At 37.2% G+C, this 26,489-nt stretch overlaps 3 protein-coding genes across 6 annotated transcripts; 1 reads left to right on the top strand and 2 right to left on the bottom strand.

Moving 5' to 3' along the window:
• Window positions 1-990: 990 nt before the first annotated feature.
• LOC130994919 (40S ribosomal protein SA-like) lies at window positions 991-3,554 on the bottom strand. Its single transcript, XM_057920058.1, has 5 exons — window positions 3,245-3,554; window positions 2,253-2,515; window positions 1,957-2,154; window positions 1,628-1,826; window positions 991-1,307 (listed from the first exon to the last, which is right to left on the bottom strand). The coding sequence occupies exons 1-5, from the start codon at window positions 3,381-3,383 to the stop codon at window positions 1,192-1,194; spliced, it is 915 nt and encodes a 304-aa protein (XP_057776041.1). The 5' UTR covers window positions 3,384-3,554; the 3' UTR covers window positions 991-1,191.
• Window positions 3,555-4,627: 1,073 nt separating this feature from the next.
• On the bottom strand, window positions 4,628-8,489 carry LOC130994839 (uncharacterized). Of its 4 annotated transcripts, none has more exons than XM_057919937.1 (3): window positions 8,122-8,489; window positions 5,879-7,438; window positions 4,628-5,462 (listed from the first exon to the last, which is right to left on the bottom strand). In XM_057919937.1, exons 2-3 carry the CDS (start codon window positions 7,403-7,405, stop codon window positions 5,139-5,141), a joined length of 1,851 nt encoding a protein of 616 aa, XP_057775920.1. In that variant the 5' UTR covers window positions 7,406-7,438; window positions 8,122-8,489; the 3' UTR covers window positions 4,628-5,138. The 4 variants fall into 4 exon arrangements, with proteins under 4 accessions (XP_057775920.1, XP_057775919.1, XP_057775918.1 ...); XM_057919936.1 differs by having other exon boundaries at window positions 8,099-8,454; XM_057919935.1 differs by lacking the exon at window positions 8,122-8,489 and adding an exon at window positions 7,742-8,039.
• A 14,992-nt stretch (window positions 8,490-23,481) lies between these two features.
• Window positions 23,482-24,469, top strand: LOC130994940 (protein NRT1/ PTR FAMILY 2.13-like). The gene has a single exon (XM_057920125.1). It carries the CDS (start codon window positions 23,640-23,642, stop codon window positions 24,315-24,317), a length of 678 nt encoding a protein of 225 aa, XP_057776108.1. The 5' UTR covers window positions 23,482-23,639; the 3' UTR covers window positions 24,318-24,469.
• Window positions 24,470-26,489: the final 2,020 nt, after the last annotated feature.

Below are 26,489 nucleotides of genomic sequence, written 5' to 3'. Positions count from 1 at the left end.
GAATTTTTTTTCACATTTCGGGTTTTTCGGTTCGGATCGGATTTTATCCAAAATTTTTCGGATTTGCGGATTCGGATTTTCAGATAATACGGTTCGGTTCGGATCGGATTGAATTTTAGAAAAATTTCGAATTTTCGGATCGAATCGGATCAGTCAAAAATCCGATCCGAAATCCGAATGCTCACCCCTACGTAAAAGTTCAGCCCCCTCTAATATAAATTCTTGGCTCAAGTTCTCCCCCTAATATAAATTCTTGGCTCCACCACTGCTTGGCTCCGCCACTGCGCCCGCAAGCACGTGATGAATAGAGAGATATAAATTTCTGGCTCAAGTTCTCCCCCTAATATAAATTCTTGGCTCCACCACTGTTTGGCTCCGCCACTGCGCCCGCAAGCACCGCCACTGCGCCCGCAAGCACGTGATGAATAGAGAGAGGAGGAGAAAGAATTTATATATTTATGCATATAGATAGATTCCATAATTATTGATGAGAGAGAGTTCACATATTTATGCAATATAGTTAGATTCCATAATTATTGATGAGAGAGAGTTCACATATTTATGCAATATAGTTAGATTCCATAATTATTGACGAATATCCCTACATACTTTTTATACCTATGGCTGAGAATTTAAGTTTAATATTTTTAAAGAAAAATATACGAAAGGATGTGACATTTTGATAACCGCAAGCTTTTATGCTATTTTGTTTTTGTCAGAACCAATTTCTACAAAAATAACCTCAAGAAAGGAAAAAGAAAGTTAATAGGCCTCACATGGAGATTTAGAACAAAAAATCACATTGCCCAAGTCAATTAATATAATTCAAATATGCCGTGCATCTCTTTTTTTCCTTGCAATCAGCCATCAAAACCTTTTTTTTTTTTCTAATTTCTTTTGCAATAAAGCACAACTGGCACACAACATTGGTAAATAATGGTGTTAAAGCAGAAGATTTGTAATATAAAATCTCAATTTGAAGAAATAGAATAAATGTTGAATAACGACACCACTCCTTTTCTTTCATTAGAAGTGTTCATTTGATATTAGTCATGAGCAAGAGCATCAAGCAAATAAAATTCAGACTTAAATTAACCTTAAGACCTGATGTCTCTAAACCATACTACAAAATTTTAAACACCAGGATAAGAGAAATTGCATTGAAAAGAAAAACATCAAACTGGATACTGTCTATTCCCAGCCAGTCGGAACAACTGCGGGAGCAACACCAGGAACAACATCGACGGGGGCAGCTGCTGCTTCTGCTGGCGGCGCAGCTGCTGCATCCCATCCATCGCCTCCGACACCTGCAATTAGTTGCACAGTTTTAGGTTTGCAATATGAACAAATTCAGAATGCCCGAAACCATAATGTAATTAAATTTCAAAGCAATAATCAGAACTTCAAATTGTAAGATGCGCGCTACCAGCATGCACGAGTTAGCATGAAACAAAAAACATGTAGCCTTCCCAATTGACAACAATAGCTAAACCGAGAAATACATTCAGCCTAGAATATTATCACATCCACAGTAGTTCCATCAACAATAAATCTCAAATAATAGATGATGGAAATTTAAAAACCACAATTCGTAGATATCATAGAACCTAGTAGAGACAATACAAACCTGCATCAGCAGTCCAACCACTTGCGACAGGAGGAATTGTACCAGTGGCATCAGGTGCCCATTGGGAATCAGGAATTTGGGCACTGGACCAATCACCACCTGCAGCTGCATTATAATCACCGTAATCAGGGAGAGCTAGAACCTCCTCGAGCTCTTCTGCTTTAGCCTCCTCAGGATCCCTATAGAAAAACAGATCAACCTGCCAAAAAAATTCTAATTGAGACATCACTGCAAACGACAAGTTAAATAAACTCGGAAAAAAACATAGAAAAAAGCACAGCCTCGCAAGAAAGTATTATAACGAGACCAAGTATTTAAGACTTATTTACCATGACTTCCCATTTGTGTCCTGGAGCAATTACTCCACGCATCTGCAACACCATCCTGGCCAACAGCCAGAACAGGCAGCCAATGCTGTGCTTCCCCTTATTATTGGCCGGGATACCAATATCAACGTAGCGCATAGGGGAATCTGTATCGCAGAAGGCAATGATAGGGATGCTAGACAAAGCACCTTCCTTAATAGGCTGTTAAAGAATAGAATATCAGAGCAATGATAGATAACACCAACCAAAATAATATGAAACTACAACGGGTTAAAACCAATCTATAAGTGAGCAATGACCTGGTGATCAGTTCTCGGATCAGTAAGAATGAGGAGCCTCGGCTCACTGAACGATGTCTGAAGCTGGTTAGTGAAAGTTCCTGGGGTGTGTCGTCCTGCAATTGCCTGAGTGCCAGTATACTGGGCAAATTTTAGCACGGCCCTCTGACCATATGGTCTGGCCGACTGGACAATGATGTCCTGGGGATTCTCGATAGCTACGATAACCCTTGCAGCCATTTGAAGCTTTTCCCACGTTTTCCCAACATTGATTATAAAAATTCCTGATCGATTTATCATATGGGCAAGTTAGACAGTCAAATCACAGACAAACATGGGGAAAGTCAACATCACAACGCAATTGATTGGTTTTGCGACCTTTGACAGCAAAAGTTATAAACTTAACTAACTCAAAAGCATTTGTTAAACTTAGGAGGTTCAATTCAAGAGAAACGGACAATAGAATTTATAAAAGCATATACACACTGTAATTATCCTAGCAAACAATTGGAAAATTTTGACTACATTCTGAACCAACTGCAGTATTCAAGGAAACATAAATTAACTCCATCAAAAACTTTACAGAGCTCAACAGACAATAGAATTGATAAAGGCATATCCACACTATAATCATCCTAGCAGACAATTAGAAAATCCCGACTACTTATTCTGAAGCAACTACAATATTCAAGGAAACATATATCAACTTCATCAAAAACTTCACAGAGCTCAATCCTGATAATCAGTCAAAGGAAACCAATAAGTGTATCTCCTAATGCCAAAATGAGTGTTCCTAGCAACAATAGAAAAGCAATTCACCCAAAACGACAAGCAGTTAAAAGCTGCGACAAACGAATTGTACATAAACCCCTATGGTTTTCAAAACCTTAAATCCATTCACATAACAAACCGGAGATTGTACACACATAAAAAAAATGAAAATAGTAAAACTAGCACTATAGAAAAGAAAATCTGTCATCACCAAACGGCATTTTGATTCGATCGCAATTTACCATCGTTGCGGCGCTTGAAAGCGTAGCGCTCCATCTGAAAATCGCAGTTTTTAGTGCCTAGGTGAACTTCAGATGCCAACATCATCTGAATGTCGGCCTCCTTCGTCGACAGCACCCTTTGCCCACCGCCGCTCGCCATGGCTGCTTCCTCAAAGGCTTGTCTTTTCCGACTGCAACAAACCCTAGACGAAGAGCTATTTCTTACTTAGAGTCCTTAGTTTTTTTTTTGTACTTTAGCAGACTTATTTAAATACCCATGAGCCTCTAAATACCTCATAATTTTAAAATAAAAAACAGGAACAATGTGTCCAAATAAGCATTTAAATTATACTACTTGAAGACATATTTAACTCTCCAAACTATTTTAAAATAAAAATATATTATTGTATAATAAATTCTATACCATAATTTGGAATAACCAACCCAAATAAATTTTTACCTACAAAATGCAAATTAAATATTAGAAAAAGAAGAAGAATTAAACATCCTTTTAGATAAGTAACCTTAGTTAATAATTGTAAAATTAAACTAAACCACAACACAGTGAACTTGAAGAAAAAAAATTAAGTAATTTAAAAATTGACAGTCAAACACAGAGTGAGACACTAAAGTTGAGATAAAAGATCCCAAGTGAAAAGTTACATGTTCAAACCACATCTGCTTTGTAAGTCGATATCTTATATGCACATATACTTCCTCTGTCTCACGAAGTATGACCCAATTTTTTTTTGATTTATCCCACGAAACTTTACCTGATTTTAAAAATAGTAAAAAATTTATCTTTTATTCACCTTTTCACTTTTTCACCTATCATACTTAACACACAAAATACAAATTTCTTAAATCTCGTGCTAAAAAAACTGAGTCATGCTTCATGGGACGGAGGGAGTAATACTTTTTGTCGGTGTGTAAACCAATAACAAAAAAAATAATGTGTATTTTCTTTTACTTAGGACTCATTTGGCACGAATGATTATAGTATATAATATACCTACAACACTCTTTATAAATTAAATATTAGATAATATTATACAAATTTAAAATGATACTACTATATAATAAAAGATGGAGTATTTCAATTAAATATATCACACTTTATCTCATATCATGTATCAAACGAGCTCTCACGGTAAAAATTAGAAACATGTTGCTCAATTGGTGAAACCAACTAGTGTATCTGAGAGATTTCAACCTCTCACAAAGGAGAGTCTTTAGGTGCTTCAATTTTTTCAATTGAGCTAGACCTCATCGACAACCTGAGAGTTCTAATTGAATCACTCAATGTGCGTGAATATGAGTATGACTGTATGAGTGAATTGTAACTAAAAAAAAAAAATTGTAGAGAAGGAGCATATTAGACTCTCACCAATGAGCGATCGATTCTATCACAAAATGTTGTTCCATCTTCTATTATCGTTACTACAAATACAATACATTCTACATGTACGCTATCGCTATAACTTTTATACATGTGACAGACGTTAATAATACTTTATGGAGTACTATATATCATTATAAAAAAAAAAAAAAAAAATCCTGCAATCCTATCAGTAACTCAGCAGAAAGCAGGATATACATTCTCCTCCCACCACCTTAAGTTACAGAAAGAATAAATCAAAAACCACTATTCTCTTCTCCATCGCGACGACTACCGACCACTTCTCCGTCACGACTACCTAATCTGCGTGTCTTGATGTTCGGCCATGAAGAAAGGCTGATGAGTATACCATGAAAGAATGCAGTGACACAGCATCACCATCTTTGCCAACAATGTTGATTGCTTCTTCAGCCCTTGTGTTGTCTCCACCAAAACACAGGTGCAATCTCGAGATTGCCCTCGGGAACTTCCGCCTACCTAGGGTCGAAGATAATGTTGCTAGCTCGTGTAAAAAGCCTAGACTCGAGCTATTGGAGAGAATGGTGGGCTGAGCACAAAAGATGGCACAGCTTGTTCTATCTTCTTGACTTTGGATTTCTCTTCCTTTGCTATTGCATCTAGCATGGTTTTGATCTCCTCCTCGGTGTATACCTTGAGCGCATCACTCTGCAGCATCGGCTTGCTCCTCTCCCGCCCGGTGGGGGAGGCCTCTGCAGCGTGCAAGATAGCAACGCAGATGGAGAATGCTTGCAGCGAGGATAATTGTGCATGGAAATCAACTGCGTACTTCCCACCCTCGATCACCCTCATGGTAAATGCCGGTGTATTATCTCTTCTTCCCTGCGAGAAGTAGGTAATGCTCAAGTATCATCAACAGCAAAGCACTTTGAATAAAGCAAATGCACCTCTAAGGATTCCATGGTTGATGACATATAATCATATAGGTTCCTAAAAATGGATCTTTTAAAGATTTCAATGTAATAGAGTAATGCTTTTATAAGATCGTGTTACTAAAACTTATATGGAAGGACTCATGCTCATGCTTGCCCTTGCAATTGATGCAACTTTCAAAAGTGTTTGGAAGTTCAATTCAACAATATAGGATGTTAAGACGAGCACTTTTCCGGTACAAGAAGTTTTGTAACGCAACATTCAATATTGGAGTATCGATCACCACTCAATGACTCCACACTGGAACCACATCAACTACGGGTAGTGGCAAAAACGTGTGATATTAGGTAAAGATGGGGAAGTACCTGAACAAAGAGCTCTGTCCGATGCTCCTCAGCAATCTTATTCGTGAAAACACTAAGGGGGCAGGCCATGTCCCAGCCACCACAGTCACATCCTCCACCCGACCTCCACCTATCTAGTAATGGTGAAGGGCCACGGCTTCCACTGGCGGGTAAACTGTGGTTTCCAGCTGGTATCACAACGTGCATCTTCCCCGGATTTGAAGTATCAGAAACGCCCTCCTTTGCTTTTACAACCCGACAATGATCTAGCAAGTTAGGAGACGTCTCATCAATTTTCTTATCACCACTCTTAAATTTGAGGCTCTCCCTTTTCTCCAACGGGGCTTGCATAATAATGGCTGCAATTTCTAGCTCCGGGTGCAATTTAGATGACATAAATTGACCAGTGTCACCGATGCTCTTTCTTGAATGTAAAACATCGTATAACACAAACTCTGTCATCATGGAATCATTCGACTGTCCTGCACCTTCAAATTCTGTATGCAGATGACACGAAACTTGCATCCATCCAACCATAGATGATTCTCTGCTGCATTCTTTAAGCCCCCATCCACTAGCACCGCGCTTTCTTCTATTAGGAAACACATGGAACGTGTAAATCCAAGTCGAGGCATTCTCAACTTTCCACGTCTTTGCCACATAAAAATCTTCCGGTGACTTGACTGAGAACTGAAAAAATGGTGCACCGTGCTTGCTTCCCATCTTGAGAAGGCCGTGCAGGTGTGCAGGAGAACACCGTGGAACTGAATTATGGGTTTCTTTTTTCTCCTCATATTGATGATCATATTCCACATGGTGTGGCTTCTCAAATATGTCACCCAACATCGGTCTACCACTTGTAGTCTCGCCATGAGTTTTGTTGAAACTACACAATGGACTTCTGCGAGACTTGGATTTAACGAAAGGGTCGAGCATATTTCTGACGTGGCTAAACCTGCCCCTCGAACTGCTGCTGGCTCTTGAGCTATCACGACCTGAATTGGCAGGTGAATGGGGCAAACCAAATCTTGCAGACAACGGCCCGTGCAAACTGAGAGCTACATCTTTTCCTCGAGGACTACTAGCTTCTTCAGTAGAATCATCATAGCAGAATTCTACGCCATTTGCATAACCTGAAGCCGTGCTTTGTTCTGAGAAAGACATCACCGAGCTCTCTTCATCCGAATTGCACAATGACTCAATGATTTCTATTGAGAGTGAGGATGCAGTTCGTGGAGAGAACTCAATCTTCTTCCTCCCAACAGCAGCATCCGTTTCCTGAATCAGTTTTGCCTCTTTGGAGCTTTGATAGACCGATCCTCTCTTCAGCACTTCACCACTAATTCTCTGGGACCGGACATCTCTACACGATCCGCTACAGTAGTCACCAAAATCAATCTCAAACTCAGTGGGGCTTGGTGTCTCATTCCCAAATTCGCGCTTTCCACTTGGTTTTCTACCTGCAACACACGAACGAGGCCTAGGAACGGGTAGCACGGTTGTGGGACTTCCATCTACAAGACAATACTTGTCGAAGTCTAAGTCCATGGCTCAATCTAGCATCACTGATAGATAAGCCGCCTGAACCGGATGAAAACAGGAAATTGATCAGTACATACTACACAAAACATGCTTATCAAAGATTGCATTGAACAATAGCCTAAATTCCGAACTTTTTTGTGCAAAAATTTCAAGATTATTTGACAAGCAAACATAAGAAAGTGAAATTTTGATCTCAAGTATGGCCAAAACATGTTGGTGAATATGTCAGAATGAAGACAAACATCAGCCTTTAGAAACAAGAATCACACAATCAACTCAAACTCAATCCTTAAAGAAGCATACAAATAACAGAGAAATTCACAAGTGATTAAATCAGAGTACCATTAAATGGAATTTCATACCCATATCTTCAAGAAAATTTGTAGCTACGAAACTAATATTCTTTTCTGCATTTGTGAGGTGCAATCAAGATCTTATACCACAATGCCAACAAATTAGTGGACCCTACTGATAATTCTAAGGCAATTAACCATTCAATTCTTCATCCCATTTGAATTGAAATGAATAAAAAAATTCCCAACAGACAAGCAATCTAACAATAATCATAACAAGTGCCTAATCCGGGCCGGGGCACATTATAATCAAGAAAACAACACACACCACACACGCACATATCATTACAAAGACAGCATTTTTACACACACTTGCACTCCAAGATAAAGCAAAAGGTGCAATTACCGCAGAAAACAGCCTTGCCCCACCTTAGAACTCACAGAAGTGAAGCAAAAGAAACAACCCCTCACAAAATTTGCAGCAAGGAAAAGCAATCATTTTCTCCTTCTCTTGAGCTCGAAGCCTTGTTTGGTAAAACCCAATATCACGTTCCAAACAAGAAAATGCAAAATTCCAGAACCCAAAAAGAATCAGGGAAAAAAAACCAGTTCTTGGAAATTTTCTTGTTTTCCTTCTCAAAGAGACAAAGAAATGAGTGTGGGGATGAGTGAAAAGGGAAAAGAGAAAATCATTGAGGAGCAGCCCACCATATGAATAAAGTTAATTTGCACAATAAAGAGAACATGCATGCCTATATTTCCATCTTATATAATACTGTACTAGAAAATTGATACTCTTATGCCACATTCTCGAATTCTAGTATTTAAAAATTCCTCAAACCTCTTCTCAAAAAAAAAAAAAAAATCCTCAAACCTTCTTTATTTACAATAATTATATTTTATTTACAATAATTCATTATATAAATTCTCCATTATTTATATTCATTAATTAACTAGTACATTCTATATAAAAATTCATTAATCTTAATAAATAAAATTAATAGTATACATATATAATATTAGCTTTACACACAATCTAAACTAATAAATTTTATTATTTATTTTTTCTCCACAAAAATTAGATTACAAATATGCAAATTTTTATAATTTATGTACGATAAATGATTTTATTTTAACTGAACGTTCCTAATAATATGTATATTTGTATTAATTTTATTTCTCTAAAATATGTATATTATAAGAATATTCTGCAATATATTCTACTATATGAATTATATATCTATATATATGTATAAATATTTCAGTCATTAATTATTAATTTATCAAATAATTACACATAATCTAGATTAATAAATTTTATTATCTTTTTATCTCGACAAAAATTAGATTTACATGTCTCATAAAAAAACTATTCATAATTTATGTACAATATATGATTTTAATTGGATGTTCGTAATCAGATGTATATTTGTATTAATTTTACGTCTCTCAAACTCATATATATTATATGAATATTCTGCAATATATTATATTGTATAAATTTATATATAAAAAAAATTTCAACCATTAATTATTCATTTATCAACTAATTACGTATATATACACCGCGCACACACTCACTAGCTATATTTATCAGGAAAATATATTTATCCTCTCCATTTTCAGTAAAATTAATTTTAAATTGAGTTTGAGACACGTATACATGTATATAAATTATAAACATATCCGACCATACCATTAAAATTTACATGTTTGTATAATAAGACACGATTTTTATAAAATAATTAATTTAAAACAAAATCTTATTTTTACGTGTCACAAAATATTCGTGGGAGCATTTCTTGTTGTTACAAACAAAAAATAAATAAATTAATAAATGAGCTTCTTTGACTCGTCTGGTCTTCATGCTCACTGTGTGTTGTGTGTGTGTGACCAACTTTTTGGCGTTTGCTTTTTGAAGGCTCCTGATTTTGGGTAGCTGGTGGACTGCGTCAAAAGACGGAAATGCCCCTGGGTGATGCTTCTTTCTTGTCTTTGTTGGGGGTAATATGGGGACATCGAAAGGGACAAGAGGAGGATCATTTTAGTACTGATTTTTTTTAAAGAAAAATAATTAGTACTATGCTAATCTACAAGAAGTGTAGATTATTCGGTTAGGCAAATTTTCTTGGCGTTTTCACTTGGTAATTATTGCTTTTGGATTATAATATTGGGGTAAAATCCTACATTTGTGTAGGTCATGAGTGGCTAATCTCGTCGATGGTTGTTAGATTATATCTTTTGTTTTTATAGATAGCTAGAAAAATTAGTTTGGATTAAAATGAATAGCTAGTCATTTAATTATGTTATAATATATTCAAGTCATGATATGTTATGTAGTAATTTGTATTTAAAGAAGTGCACTCGAGATCCAGTCTACCAAACTTGGTATCCTACCTTTTTTTTTTACATTCAATTTCAATTTGTATGCTTTAGTTTAATTATGTAATTATTAATTAATTAATTAGGATTTGTTCCATTTAACTATGTATAGTATGCTTTAGAGATAGATATCTCGATCGCTTTGGGCGTAGTAAATCTCTGGTGGCTGCTTCTACTATCTGGATGAGCTTACGTGAGGAAATTGATGGTTTGGTGGCGGATTCGTACTCGTATATTGGTGATGGCGCTTCTACTTCGTTCTGGTATGACGACTGGCTTGGGTATAATCTTTTGAATAAATGCGGTATTCCACATTTCATGCTTCCGTTTCTTACTCAATCGGTGGCAGATTACTTCTATGATGGGGTCTGGCATTTCACGCAAGCCTTTGTTAATGCTTTTCCGGAGATAGTGTGTGATATTTTGCTCACTCCTCTGGGCACTGACGGAGATGTGCGTTTCTGGAAACCCTCGTTGCACGGGAATGTCACTACTGCGCTGGCCTTCAACAAGCATTGTCATCATTTTCCGAAGGTGTCTTGGGGTTCTTGGCTTTGGGAATCCTTTGTTCCGATTCGACGTTCCTTGATATGTTGGCGTCTTCTTCATAATAGAATGCCGACTTATGATCGCCTTATCCGCTACGGTATGATCACGCCTAACGTTTGTTTGCTTTGCTTAAAAGGAAGTGAGTCTCAGGATCACCTTTTCTGGAATTGTGAGCGTGTGAAGAATATTTGGGTAACGTTCCTTGGGTGGTTCAATTTCAATCAAGGGTTGCAAGAGAGTGATATTCATAGTTTTTTGGTGGTAGCTTGGCAGTATAAACTTAGTCCCCTCATCGGTAATTTCTGGAAAACGGGTATCATCACGGTCATCTGGGCCATTTGGATGCAGAGAAACAATTGTATCTTTGATAATCAAAAGTTCGAAGCACGTCGTGTCATCCACACTGTGAAAGTAGCTTTCAAAGAGATTGATAATAACTTTGCTAAATTAGGCTACATGTGGAATTCTTGGTCGGATTATCTGATTCTCCGGGCAGTGGGTGTTAATACCAGGAGTGCTCCTCCTCCGGAGTTTGTGGAGGTACATTGGTGGCCACCGGTGGCCCCGTGGATCAAAGTGAATACTGATGGTTCAGCGACGGGAACTCCGGGCATTATTGCTGCAGGTGGGGTGTTTAGAGATAACTGGAATGTGGTGCGTGGTTGTTTTCACTTCAAAGGTGGCTCGGGTTTTGCCTTTGAAGCAGAGCTACTGGCAGTTATCTCGGCGATTCAAATTGCTCACAATCGTGGATGGCACAGACTTTGGATTGAAGCCGATTCCACCTACGTGATACTCATTCTTAATTCTCGTTCTTTGAATGTGCCTTGGCGTTTTAAGGCGGCGTGGAATAGGATTTTAAAGATGTTAGATGATTTCTCGCTGCAGGTTTCTCACATCTTTAGAGAAGGAAACAAGGCGGCCGATTTAATGGCTAACCAACAACGTTCGGAAGGGTGGTGGCCGCACGAGATTGAGGAGATTAGGGCTGCGGTTCGTCTTGACATGGATTCGCATAGCCATCTGCGTCAGAAACGGTAGTTGGGGCTGATGTGTGGCTGTTTGGTTCTAACCGCCCGTTTAGTTTTTTTCGTGGGGTGAGAGCCGGGATAGTTTGGGGACGATGGTTACGCCGGAGTTCCGGAAACTTTCCCTTCCGCTCTTCCCTACTTTCGTTTTGTGTTTAGACGAGTACTCTTTTTCATTTTCACGGTTTTTCCCTCTGGGTTTTCAGTGAAAAGGTTTTAATGAGGTTCGGCCCTTAGTCTGCTCCTTCTGTGCTTTCAAGGGTTTTTTTTTTAGGTTTTTTCTTTCCTTTTTTTATATAAAATCGTCATTTAATAATGTATATAATTATTTTTTATCATTTAATTTCATTTTTATTAATTGATAATTCATTAATATTAGGATTAGATCCAAATTTATGGTATATAATTTTTTAAAGTAAAAGTCGTGTTTAATTAATAATATTACAATATTTTTTTGTAAGATGACGCAAAAAATTATGGATGCTTAATCCCATTCAAAAATAAAGTCACTTGGATATATATTCGACGTAGAGTTATGTATATAGGTCATTGATATATAGTTTATTAAACAAGAAATTGATTTTTATAAGGTTCATTCCAAGTGAAAATTCATAGTGCGTCCACTTTTTTCCTTCTTTAATTTTACTCGTCGTGTAAAACTGCCTTTTTTTTTCCTGCCACGTTCTTAAGAGTTAAACGGTACGTAAAAATTCACCATTTTAACCGAATTTAATTTTTTACTGTATTGCTCTTATTTAATTTCAGCATGTACCAAGTAGATACAAGTTCTCTTTTTTTTTTAAAAGTCAAGAGAAATCTTTTCACTTATTTTTCTTATAATTAATCATCAGATTTGAATAGACTTAAATTAAATAGAATCAAATATTTGTGCAAGAAAATTAATTTGATTTCATATATATATAGTTTATATGAGTATGTTTAATTTTATTAGTTCTCGAACTTGGCCAGTATACAAAAGCTCACATAAACTGATAAGCATATATATACTCCCTTCAACAACTAATCTCGGTGATTAGGGATGGCAATCTACTTGCGGGTAACGGATATCCGTGAAAACCCGAACCTATTAGGGTGGGTTTGGATACCATTTGATATCCATGGATAGTTTCGTGGTTGCAATTCACTATCCATTTAGTTCGTGGGTATGGGTTTGGATACTTACTATCCATACCCACGAAACTCATTTACCCGCGAAAAATACCCGCCAATTACCCGTCAATTATCTATGAATTACCCGCCAAATATCCACAAAAAATTCCATAAAATATGGGCTTTGAATATATATTTTGAGATTATCGGCTAGCATATTATATCTTAAAATAGGCCCAAACAGAAACTGAACTAAGGCTCAGATTCTAATAGTCTAATTTAAATTTGAATTTTGTTGAGCAATTATAGAATTTGACAGAATTTTATATTTTAGTTGATGAATTTGAATTTAAATATTGTTCTTTATGGATTTCAACATATGGATTTAAACTATGTTATTTGTGTTGATTTTTTTTTCTATTAAATTTGTTGTAAATTTATATTTAAATTTTATTTCATGAGTATCCGGCGGATAGTAGGTGGCGGGTATCCGGCGAATAGCGGGTGACGGATACCCGCCGGATAGCGGGTGCGGGTTTGTGGATACCCGATGGGTAGCCGGTATCCGCGGGTAGAGGGTTTGGATACCATTTGATATCCATGGATAGTTTCGTAGTTAAAAATCACTATTCATTTAGTTCGTTACTCGATTGTCATCCCTATCGGTGATAGGTATTTAAATTTAATTATTAGCCATATATATAAGTACATTATAAATTTCTTAAATTTCAATTTTAAATATAGCTATGTGCCCAATAAGTGCATATTAAATAAACAATTCGATTTAGGTGTGTATATTATGAGTATATATTTATTGTCGCCGCAGGTGCAAACTTATTATGTTCCTACAGCAGTTTGAAAATATATGTATAATATAAAGATTCAAATAGAAAATTTAAATTTGAATTTTACCTTGCAGCCATATGGTTTTTGAATTCTTGCATGCAGCATTTAAGTAGACACCAAACCAACTCGACTGGGAATAGTAATTTCATGCAACAACCACCACCAACTTTTCTGCATTAAAAAAGAAACTTAGTAGTTTGAAAAATAAAAGCCTTAATATTTTTAATAGGGTATCTAAAGTTCATATTAATTGAACCCCCATTCAAGTCTGTCATCAGTATTCTTGATTTTCTTTATCATGAACAAGATTAACAATATCCACCTTATTATATTAGTAGTACTCACGTGTAATAATAGGTATGTCAATTTTTTTTTTTTTTTTGAGGCGATAGATATGTCATTATTAACTACGAAGAGTTCTATAGTTATTTCCAATAAATAGCATATTGAGCATCCTGTGCAACAATTATTCAGGAAGAAATAATAGATTAATGATGCCGAAAGTTATGTTAGTCCATTTTTTTAAGGAAACTCAAATAATATTTTTCGGTGTTTTGCTCTTTCTTCACAAACTAGTAATTCACCAAAATACGCATCATTCATCGTCGGGGGCGTCAACCTCCATGTGTACCCGCTTGAGTTATCAAACATCTTAAATGCTTGCGTGCAAGCTTTGGACAGGCCTACTGGCTCCAACAACACATTGTGTAAAAGTAATTTTATCAATTAATCATGCTATACGAGAAATAATAATTTAAATTAAAATATTTACCCAATTGTAGGATCCCTCTGAAATATAATCCTTCATGCGTCCTTAGCCGAGCGGGCTCTGATCACGGCAGTTGTAGGGCCCCTAGGCCTTCTAGCCCGTGAACTACTAGCAGAGACATGGGGAGTCTCGGGAGTCCCAAAAATATGCGGCCCGGATCCATCAGATGTGTCTCCTGTATCTTCCGGCGCATTTTGAGTAGATCGCCTCCCAAATCCCAAGAAACCTCTACGGCTAAACATGATACTTGTTGCATACAAATACATTAACAAATATATAGCCAAACATAACATTCACATTAACTAACAAACATAACGAATATATTCTCAAAGTCAATAGGGATGGCAATCGAGTACGACGGGTACAGATAGTGACTATCCATACTCATACCCACGAACTAAATGGATATTGATTTTTAACTACGAAACTATCCATGGATATCAAATGGTATCCAAACCCGCTACCCGCGGATACCAGCTACCCGTTGGGTATCCACAAACCCGCACCCGCTATCCGGCGGGTATCCGTCACCCGCTATTCGCCGGATACCCGCCACCTACTATCCGCCGGATATCCGCCACCTACTATCCGCCGGATACTCATGAAATAAAATTTAAATATAAATTTACAACAAATTTAATAGAAAAAAAATCAACACAAATAACATAGTTTAAATCCATATGTTGAAATCCACAAAGAACAATGTTTAAATTCAAATTCATCAACTAAAATATAAAATCCAACAAAATTCTATAATTGCTCAACAAAATTCAAATTTAAATTAGACTATTAGAATTTGGGCCTTAGTTCAGTTTCTGTTTGGGCCTATTTTAAGATATAATATGCTAGCCGATAATCTCAAAATATATATTCAATTTTTTGTGGTTATTTGACGGGTAATTCATGGATAATTGACGGGTAATTGACGGGTATTTTTCACGGGTATGTTTCGCGGGTATGGATAGTATGTATCCAAATCCATACCCATGAACTAAATGGATAGTGAATTGCAACCACGAAACTATCCATGGATATCAAATGGTATCCAAACCCACCCTAATAGGTTCGGGTTTTCACGGATATCTGTTACCCGCGAGTAGATTGCCATCCCTAGTCGTCAGATGTCAACAGGGGATCCTCGTCTTCTGGTTCATCGTCATCTTCAATCTCAACGATTCCACCGAGGGGATGAAGAAGAAGTGGTTGGTCAATGCCTACATTTGTGTGGGTAGACATAATAGTAACCACTTCTTCTTGAAATGGTTGATCTAATGTTGTTGTAGATGATGCAGTAGATACTTCAACATTTGATATCTTGCGTTGACTTTGCATGCTGACCACCAATATTGACGCCCTGATTGTGTAAATGGGGCAAAACCATCTGTAGAGAGGCCCAATCTCATATTTCTGATCTCCTCGGCGAATCCAAGAAATAATGAATTCAAGTGTTTCCATGCCGGAGAGTCGACCGGGTGGCGCATGATCCCATTGTCTGTTGAGGTCGCATGCCAACGCATATTTTCAGTAGTTGCGGGAGATGCAAACAATCTCTGCAATCGGGGCGTCAAGGGAAAATAGTGCATCTGTTTGGCGGGCACCTGTTTCTTTCAGCGGCCTCCAGATGCACGCAAGTTTTCCTAATATTGTGATTGGTCACAGAACATACAACTATGTAGCTCACTAGTTTTCCCCCAATACAACATGCAGTTATTAACACAGCAATCAATCTTCTCTACTGGCAAACCCAAACCGTGCAGATTTTTTTTCGTACTATAGAAGTCTTCTGGACAGTTGTTACCCTGCGGTAAAGCAGCTTTCATCATCGAAGACATCTGATTGTAAGTCTTCTCTGACATGTGGCTTTCAGCCTTTATGCTCATGAATTAAGTCATCCAGCTTAATTGTGTGTACGTGTCACATCCTGCGTATAATGGAGTATCCGCTGCATCCAACATGTTATAAATCTGCTGAGCGTCATTATTGGGCGGCTGCTCCAGATTTGGAGGATCTTGGTAATTACTAGGTTCAGCATGGTCATGCACCATCCTTTCGTAGTTATTGTATGATCCATCATCCTCATCCATTATAGCATGTTCTGTTAGCATATACAGCGGTGCTTCCCCGTGAGAAACCCAATTTGTGTAATTTAGGACAAATCCACGCCTACTAACATGTTTTCTGACCGTATGTACATCTAAATACGCTTGATTCTTGCACTTCTTACACGGGCACCTAATGTTACCTTCTCCATCTGTGTACGCCGTTTGATTTCTCGCGAACTCAAGGAAAGTCTCAAGTCTCGTTTCAAATGCAGTACGATCATTGTATCTCGCGTACATCCACATACGACTATCACTCATTCTTGCAAATTCTAATTGAAAAAAATAAATAAAATATAAAAAATTACTTGAAATCTAACAAAATTTCAACAGCATAACCCCACTATCCTAACTACCAAGTGCTCGACTCTACCAGTAGCTATAGTGACCATAGTGGTCCTAATTTACTAAGCTTATACTAGGTCTACCCGGCCCCCCAGTGTCGAAGCAATAATACAATACAAATAAAATCAATAAAAACCATGGTAATTAAATTAAACACAATCATTTGTTGGGAGAAGATTCTTAAGAAATAATCAATTTCTATCCCAAAGGGAGAAGATCCTTAAGAAATTGATTAAATCTATCCCACAATATATAATAACATAACATTTCATAAACACATAGCACATAACATTTAATTTAACAAAATTATCCAACATATATAAATTATTAATTAAATATCGGTTTTATATAAAAAAAGGTAAAAAAGAACCCTTGAATGCACAGAAGAGCAAGCTAAGGGCAGAGCCTCGTTAAAACCTATATAGGAAAACCCTTGCGGGAAAACCCTATATAGGAAAAAGAGTGCACGAAACAACCGACCAACACGAGAAAAAAAAGAGCAGAGGACAGCTTCAGGAGCTCCGGCCTAACCATCGCCCCCAAGCTGCCAAGCTCGAACAAAACAAAACCAGAAAACAACAATAACAAGCGAGAAAGAACTCGCCACAACCCACCAAAAAACCGAAGACACCTAGACACGACGAGTGTGACTATGAGAAGACATATCCACTCGAACAACATCTTTGATTTCCGCGATTTCCTGCGTCCACCAACCTTCTTGGCGAGACGGATGAGCCATGATATCAGCGGCTGCGTTCCCTTCCCGATAAATGTGTGAAACCTTGAACACCATGTCCTCAAGACGACTAAGAGTATTAATCCAGTAAGCTCGAAAACGCCAAGGTACCTCCATGCTGCGTTGTTGGAGAAGTCCCACCACGTAAGTCGAATCCGCTTCAAGCCAAATCCGGCGCCAACCACGACCATGTGCAATGGCAATCGCTGTTATGACAGCTAGAAGTTCCGCTTCAAAGGCAAACCCAGAACCACCTTTAATATGAAAACAACCGCACACAAAAGCACGATGGTCTCTAAACACACCCCCAGCCGAGATAAGCCCCGGAGCTGCAGAAGCCGAACCGTCGGTGTTAACCTTGATCCAGCCGATGTCCGGTGGCCACCAATAGACCGAAAGGAAATCCGGAGGAGGAGCAGGCCTAGACTTCACCCCGAGGCTGCGAAGAGTGAGATAATCGCTCCAAACATTACTCATGAAGCCAAGTTTCCGAAAGTTATCCGTCTCCTTATAGGCCGTCTTGACAACTTTCATCACTTTAACCGCACAAAACTCCTGGTCTTCAAAAACCGCATTATTCCTACTCGTCCAGATAATCCAAATCAAAGTGATGATTCCAATCTTCCAAAGTTTATGCAAAAGGGTGCTGAAATTGGAGTTCCAAGCAAGAACCAAGAACGAGATAATGTCCTGACAGCTCATGAGCTCTTCTTTTCCAAACCAAGAGAGAAGGGTTCGCCAAATCGGAGCCACCCGCTGGCATTGCCAAAAAAGGTGATCGATGGATTCAGCCTCGTTCCAGCAGATCGAGCAGACGTTAGGTGTAGTGAGACCTTGTCGCCGTAAGCAATCAACCGTTGGCAGCCTACCATGAATTAGGTGCCAACAAGTCAGGGATCTGCGCACCGAGATTGCAGAATCCCAAAGCCACAAACCCCAAAAAACCTGCGGGTAACGATGAGAAATGTTCGCAAAAGCAAGGGCCGAAGTGACGTTACCTCTGAGAGAATGTTGCCATAAACGATTATCAGCGTTGTGTTGCATCTGAAGAAGAAGAATGTCACCGACGATATCCGAAAAATTCTGAACAAAACTCTCCGTGAAGTGCCAAACCCCTTCAAAGAAATAATCTGCAACCGAGTGATTGAGCGCCTCCCACAGAAATCTCGGAATACCCATTCTGTCACAAAGCCTGTAGCCGAGCCAGTTATCCGTCCAGAATAAGGTCGAACGACCATTACCAACAGCAGAGTAAGAGTTGCTCACCAGATCAGTAATCTCATGCTTTAAACCAAGCCATATGGAAGAGTTAGCAATATTTTTCCTAGCATGACCATGTGGGGTTAAATATCTTGAGCGCAGAACATCCGAAGCAATGTCGCCTCCTTTGATCACATTCCACGCCAGTTTCATCAAAAAGCTTTTGTTCATGAGGGTGAAAGATCTCAATCCCAGTCCTCCTTCTTCCAGAGTCCAACATATATAAATCCCAGTCCAACATATATAAATTATTCTAACAAACAACTTAAACTAATTGATTAAACTAATTACACATTTCATATATAAATCCCAGTCACTGTGGTCGTATCAATACGTTATGACGTATCAGTATAGACAAGTAGTCAAGACAAACTGCTTCCATCTATACTGCAACCTAAACCAATGACTCGTCCTAAAGTCATCTCGGTTGTGATTATTTTATATCTCTTAAGGTTATTCCAATTATATGGCCTTCTGTGATCTACAACACACCATATAATCTACTTATATAGAGATAAGGAACATACATATGCAATCATGAACACAATCAAATAGGAGATTAAACAGTGAACATAGGAATCATTGTATACAAGCATAAAAGGTTCTTGCTTTCAGTATACAAATCCAACAGAAGGTAGCGTAACGGGGTCGTCGAACTACGAAAAAAATTAGTGAAATTAAATAATTATAAATATAATTAAAATAAGAGAGAGAGAGAGAGAGAGAGAGAGAGAGAGAAATACTTGGGCACGACGGCTGGACGGCGGCGGCGACGGGTGGCGACCGGAGAAGCAGCAGCAGCGTAGGGGTGGGAGGGGGGGGGGGACAGGGTGTGTGCGGCGCAAAGTGGGAAAAAAGTGTCTATACACCCTAATATTAGAACATTACCGACGGCATTTACCGTCACTAGTTAGCGACGTTAAAAATGCCGTCGGTAATGTTATAAAATTAAATGGATAATGTTCATAATATAGTTACCGACGGCGTCGCCGCCGCTAACTGTCGTCGGTAATTGGTCGGTGACTGAGAAAAGGCGGGTCGCCTGAATTGCCGTCGCCGTTCCATCGGTAGTTACCGACGGCCTCTCCGCCGTCGCTATTTCCTACCGCTAAATCGCGTGTTTGTTGTAATGTATATTGAACTTTGTATAAATGTAATTATAGTTATAGTTATTAAAAAATTTTAAATTAGTTGATAATAAAAACTACACATACACGTCATAATAAATAAATAAGTTTTGCATACACGAATAAATAAAAAGAGAGAAAATAAAATATTTTAAATTAATTTTTTTTCATGATTTATTTATTTTAAAAATTCATTTTTGATGATTTTTATATCATATTAAAGATATTGTCATTAACTTAAATTTAAGATGTATATTGAATAAGTATTTTTTTTATGAATCAAATTTGATGATGTTTAAATTAAAAAATTAAATTGATGGAAGAAGAGAGAAAAAAATTAGGGGGGAGGGGACTCCTCTTATATATATTATATAGATATTATTTCACAAATTAAATTATACTTGGAGAATAGTGTGCATACCCTTGTTCGATACGAATTTTAATAAATATTAGGTGAGTTGATTCATTTTTTTATGAATAATTAATATTAGGATTATTGACTTATATATACACAAACTTCTAACCAATTCATGAATTGCACATTTGAACTTTAATATATATATATATATATATATATATATATATATATATATATATGATAGAGTTTTATGGAGACCACTTCTTATATAGAGAATGAAGACCAAATCTGGTTCCTTGATCTAACTTAATCTAATGGTGGTAATTTAATTGATTAAATTTATTAATTTTCATTTATTTTATAATCAAAAGGTTAAGCATGTCATTTTCTATTTAACCCTAATCTCACTCACTCTCTCTCAATTCACGCTGTCTCTCTATCTCTCTCTCTCTCTCAATCACTCTCCCCCCTCCCCGCCGCCTCCCCAATCCCCTCCATCTCTCCTACTGCTCCGCCGCCTCCCTCCCCGCCACCTTCTCAATCGCCTCCATCTCTCCTCCTGTTGCTCCGCCGCCTCCTCCTCTGCTCTGCCTCCCGAATCGTCGTGGGCGCCTCCTCCTCTGCTCCGCTAGTTCATGCACCCATCTGTACTTCGACCGGCGGCAGCAACGACCGCAAATCCGCCCAGCCGCCGCCTCCCTTTTTCAGATCTTACATCACCGTCGCCGCCCTTGCTCCTCTGGTGAGGACGCCGCCTATCGCCCTTGTTCATCGATTTTTTCCATGTGTTCATCGATATTTTTGTACTGTGTTCGTGGAAAAATATAATGAACATGATAATGTTCATTGTCATGTTTGTAGTGTGTTCGTAGAAAAAAAATAAATATTTATCGATTTTTTTGTACTGTGTTCGTTGAAAAATAAATGAACATGATAATGTTCGTAGAAAAATAAATGAACATACTAATGTTCATCAATATGTTCGTAGGAAAACAAATGAACATACTAATGTTCACCTATTATGTTCATTGACGGATCAGGTCCCAGAATTGGAAGAGAGTAATTTTCGGGATTTGTTCAACCAGATGCCATAATTCGTGGATTTGAGTGGACGTTTTTGCCCTTTTGGATTAAATAAATGTAATTAATCAATATTTAATTACATGAAAAATCAAATCAGGAAATAATCTGGATCATTGATTGGATTGAGATGAATGACCTTGATTTGGTCTTCATTCTCTATATAAGAAGTGATCTCCATAGAAGCTGACCCTATATATATATATATATATATATATATATATATATATATATATATATATATATATATATATATATATAGGAAGAGGTTCTAATAAAAACCTCTGTTAAAATGAGAACTAGGAACCTAATCTTGACCTTTTAAATATTAGATCTAATGGTTAGGATTTAGTCAACAAAAGAAACCGTGCATCTATTATATTTTACTGTGCACTTAAAAAATATGCAATTTATGCAATTGAAACCAACGATGCAAAATACTCAAGCAAATCGAAATTATGCATCTATGCAATTGAAACTGTGCATCTATGCAATCGAAATTGTGCATATGTAGTTTAATCTCAGCCCTCTATTTTATTTAAATCAATGGCTTTAAATTGGTTCCTAGTTTTCATCTTAAGAGGGATTTTTATATTAACCCTACCCTATATATATATATATATATATATATATATATATATATATATATATATCTATATTTAAGCCATACATAATCTATTTATTTTTGGGAAGATATGGTACATATCTATCTTTTGCAATGGCCACTATTTTCCGGACTTGCAAAAATAGGCCAATTATTTTAATTTTTTACATTTTTAGGCCACATTTGAGCTCAATTCAGCATTTATAGGCCATTTGGGGTAAAATGTGGCCCAAAATAGCTTGATTGGGTACACATATGGCCTAAAAATACCATAAACTAAAATAATTGGCCTATTTTTGCAAATAGCCCTAAGATAATGGCCTTAAATAAATTTAAACTCATAACAATAGCATGGGTCACTTATAGCCACAACTTTCAATTCAGATTTATTACATTTCTTCAAGAGTTCAAATCATTATTTTCCTTTCTTGTCTATTGAAAGCGTCATTGTAGTTTATTGTAGCTTATAAATATTTGTTTGATACTGAAAGAGCTTCATAAAAATATCTTTGCAGTTCAAAATATGAGACATGCAATTAGTCATTGTAAGACCTTTGAAGTAAATCAAAGTTCGAGCAGGGCCTATGATTGATGAATCTACACCATTTCAACATTTATATTAGATGTATACTCAACAAAGTTCCGTCATAAAAGTTATTATAATGAGCGAGAGTAGATCACTCAGCAAAATTGAGTCACAAATATATAGGGAAGTATAGGTAGCATCTGGAAAAGCATAATGATTTCAAAATTCTCAAATCTTAAGCTTTGTTGGATTCATATTCATCATATATATGTTGCAAGCATTGCACCAAATCTTTAGATTATTGTGAATATTCTTTGCAACTCTAAAAGATCATCATGGGCATAATATGCAATGACTACTTTAATGTAAAAAATAAGTGAAACCTACATTACTAAATACAGAAGCACAAATAAGTTCATATACTAATCAATGAATTTGACATTACAAATCTTAAACTGTAGACACAACAATCCAATTTTCAGTTCGCATAGAGAAGAAGAATTTCAGTTATGAATCGGACATACAAATAATCGCCTACAACAGAGGATGGAGGGATGATCGTGGACGGATCTTCAGAATGCAGCGAGAGATGTAGGTGAGGAAGATGTTGCGCGGGCCGGACCTATTTCTTCCGAAAATGGGCCAGGTTCCAATCTATTGTAGCCATACTAGCCAAGATTTATTCAAAAGAAGATTACACTTTAAGAGGAATAATGAGGTTGCAATCATTCAACAATATGTATCAGTAAAGTTCAGCATTATGATTGCATCACCATATCTATTTTCCTTTTCCCTTGATCATATGCTTAAATAACAATTCAACAACTTCTCATCTAAGAATGTCTATAATTCACGCAATGACCACTATTTTTCGGACTTGCAAAAATAGGTCAATTATTTTAGTTTTTGACATTTTTAGGCCACATTTGAGCTCAATTCAGCATTTATAGGCCATTTTTTGGGGTTGGGGTGGATGGATCCAACTCCAACCCGTGGAGGCTATGCAGCGTCCAAAAAGTGGAAGAAACCAAATGCCTATTCAAAATCATCCCGATTTGGGCTTCCGGGATTATCTGTTTTACCGCCATTGTACAACAGAGCACATTCATCTTGTCTCAAGCCTTGACAATGGACCGCCACCTCGGTCCCAACTTTCAGATCCCGGGCGGGTCGCTCGGGGTCATCTCGATGATCACGGTGGCGCTATGGATCCCCGTGTACGACCGGGTGGTGGTGCCGTCCGTGAAGAAGGTCACCAAGGTGGAAGGTGGCATCACCTTGCTCCAGAGGATGGGGATCGGGCTCGTGTTCTCCATCCTCTTGATAGTAGTGTCCGGCCTGGTCGAGCGGATGAGAAGGGCCTCTGCCCTAGCTCACGCTGGACCAGGCGGGACCACTACCCTAACGGTCTTCTGGCTGGCCCCGCAGCTGATGCTGATGGGGTTCGCCGAGGCATTCAATATCATTGGACAGATTGAGTTTTATAATAAAGAATTCCCGGAAAATATGACTAGTTTGGCAAACTCGTTGTTCTCGTGCACAATGGCGGGGGCGAGCTATATAAGTGCGGCGTTGGTGAACATCGTGCACCACACAACTGCCACGCGCGCCCATCCCGATTGGTTGACCAAAGATATTAACCAGGGAAGGCTCGAGAACTTGTATTTCTTGATCGCCGGCTTGGGCGTCTTGAATTTCGGATACTTTATTTGGGCGGCGCGTGGATATCAGTACAAGACCAAGATCAGAATTGATGATGAGCATGTTGAGCTTGTTGACAAAGAAAATCAAAAATCACTAGTATGATTGATTGATTTTTCAATCTTTTTAGTATTATGTGACATGCTGCATTGCAACTAGTAGTAGTAGTAGTACAACCCTCGACGCAAGTTGTTGCTGCAGTAGCCTAATATATGTGTTAGTTTTGGCATTTTCTAATTGGGGATAATACTAAAGAAGGCCATTTTTTGGGGTCAAAATGTGGCCCAAAGTAGCCTGATTGGGTACACATGTGGTCTAAAAATACCAAAAACTAAAATAATTGGCCTATTTTTGCAAATAGCTCTAAGATAATGGCCTTAAATAAATTTAAACTCATAACAGCAGCATGAGTCACTTTTAGCCAAAACTTTCAATTCAGATTTATTACATTTCTTCAAGAGTTCGCATCATTATTTTCCTTTCTTGTCTATTGAAAGCGTCATTGTAGTTTATTGTAGCTTATAAATATTTGTTTGATACTGAAAGAGCTTCATAAAAATATCTTTGCAGTACAAAATATGAGTCATGCAATTAGTCATTGTAAGACATTTGAAGTAAATCAAAGATCGAGCATGGCCTATGATTGATGAATCTACACCATTTCAACATTTATATTAGATGTATACTCAATAAAAATCTGTCTTAAAAGTTATTATAATGAGCGAGAGTAGATCACTCAGCAAAATTGAGTCACAAATATATAGGGAAGTATCGGTAGCATCTGGAAAAGCATAATGATTTCAAAATTCCCAAATCCTAAGCTTTGTTGGATTCATATTCATCATATATATGTTGCAAGCATTGCACCAAATCTTTAGATTATTGTGAATATTCTTTGCAACTCTAAAAGATCATCATGGACATAATATGCAATGACTACTTTAATGTAAAAAAGAAGTGAAACCTACATTACCAAATACAGAAGCACAAATAAGTTCATTTACTAATCAATGAATTTGACATTACAAATCTTAAACTGCAGACACAACAATCCAATTTTTAGTTCACATAGAGAAGAAGAATTTCAGTTATGAATCGGACATACAAATAATCGCCTACAACAGAGGATGGAGCTAGGGATGATCGTGGACGGATCTTCAGAATGCAGCGAGAGACGTCGGTGAGGAAGATGTTGCACGGCCCAGACCTATTTCTTCCGAAAATGGGCCAGGTTCCAATCTTTTGTAGCCATACTAGCCAAGATTTATTCAAAAGAAGATTACACATTAAGAGGAATAATGAGGTTGCAATCATTCAACAATATGTATCAGTAAAGTTCAGCATTATGATTGCATCACCAGATCTATTTTCCTTTTCCCTTTATCATATGCTTAAATAACAATTCAACAACTTCTCATCTAAGAATGTCTATAATTCATGCAATGGCCACTATTTTTCGGACTTGCAAAAATAGGCTAATTATTTTAGTTTTTGACATTTTTAGGCCACATTTGAGCTCAATTCAGCATTTATAGGTCTTTTTTTTGGGTCAAAATGTGGCCCAAAATAGCCTGATTGGGTACACATGTGGCCTAAAAATACCAAAAACTAAAATAATTGGCCTATTTTTGTAAAAACTAAAATAATTGGCCTATTTTTCTAAAAACTAAAAATACCAAAATAAAAAAATGGCAAAACTGAATAAATATAAACAAAATAGATAATAGGCGTAATATAATTACCACTCTCAATTTCTTGAGGATACTCCATTTCTCAAAATTTCTCCATCTCTTGTCATCGGCTTTACAATCCCTAATGCGAGTCCGAACTTTCCCCTCATTTAATTGCTGGAAATAGTTAATCGATTGATCGACTTTTGGCTTAAATTTGGGGCAATCCCTGTCAACTTTATGATAAGGGTTAATTATGGAGGGTGTGTTGGAGAAATTGATGTGGCACATTTGTTATCAATTGCATATAAATAATATTTATTAATTTTTTACAATGATGGATAAGAATTAGTTTCAGACCCCTTTTTCATCTAAGCACCATCTCATCTATAAATTCAAGATAATAATTAATATAAGACCAGATCGTCATCTAGAGCTCGAAAGACGACACTTGACTTTTGAATATAGGAAAGCATCATTTCATCTAGACCTTAAAATATTATATTTGTCACATCCCGATTCTTGAATGAATAAATACAATCAAGGTGCAACCAATTCATGGAAATAACACAAGGGAAAATCCTTGTTGAAACCGAATAGATGGTAA

Source organism: Salvia miltiorrhiza, chromosome 7, assembly GCF_028751815.1.
Source record: "Salvia miltiorrhiza cultivar Shanhuang (shh) chromosome 7, IMPLAD_Smil_shh, whole genome shotgun sequence".
NCBI lineage: Eukaryota > Viridiplantae > Streptophyta > Magnoliopsida > Lamiales > Lamiaceae > Salvia > Salvia miltiorrhiza.
The sequence above is the reverse complement of the archived record's forward strand: the minus strand, read 5'-3'. Positions and strand labels throughout refer to the sequence as shown.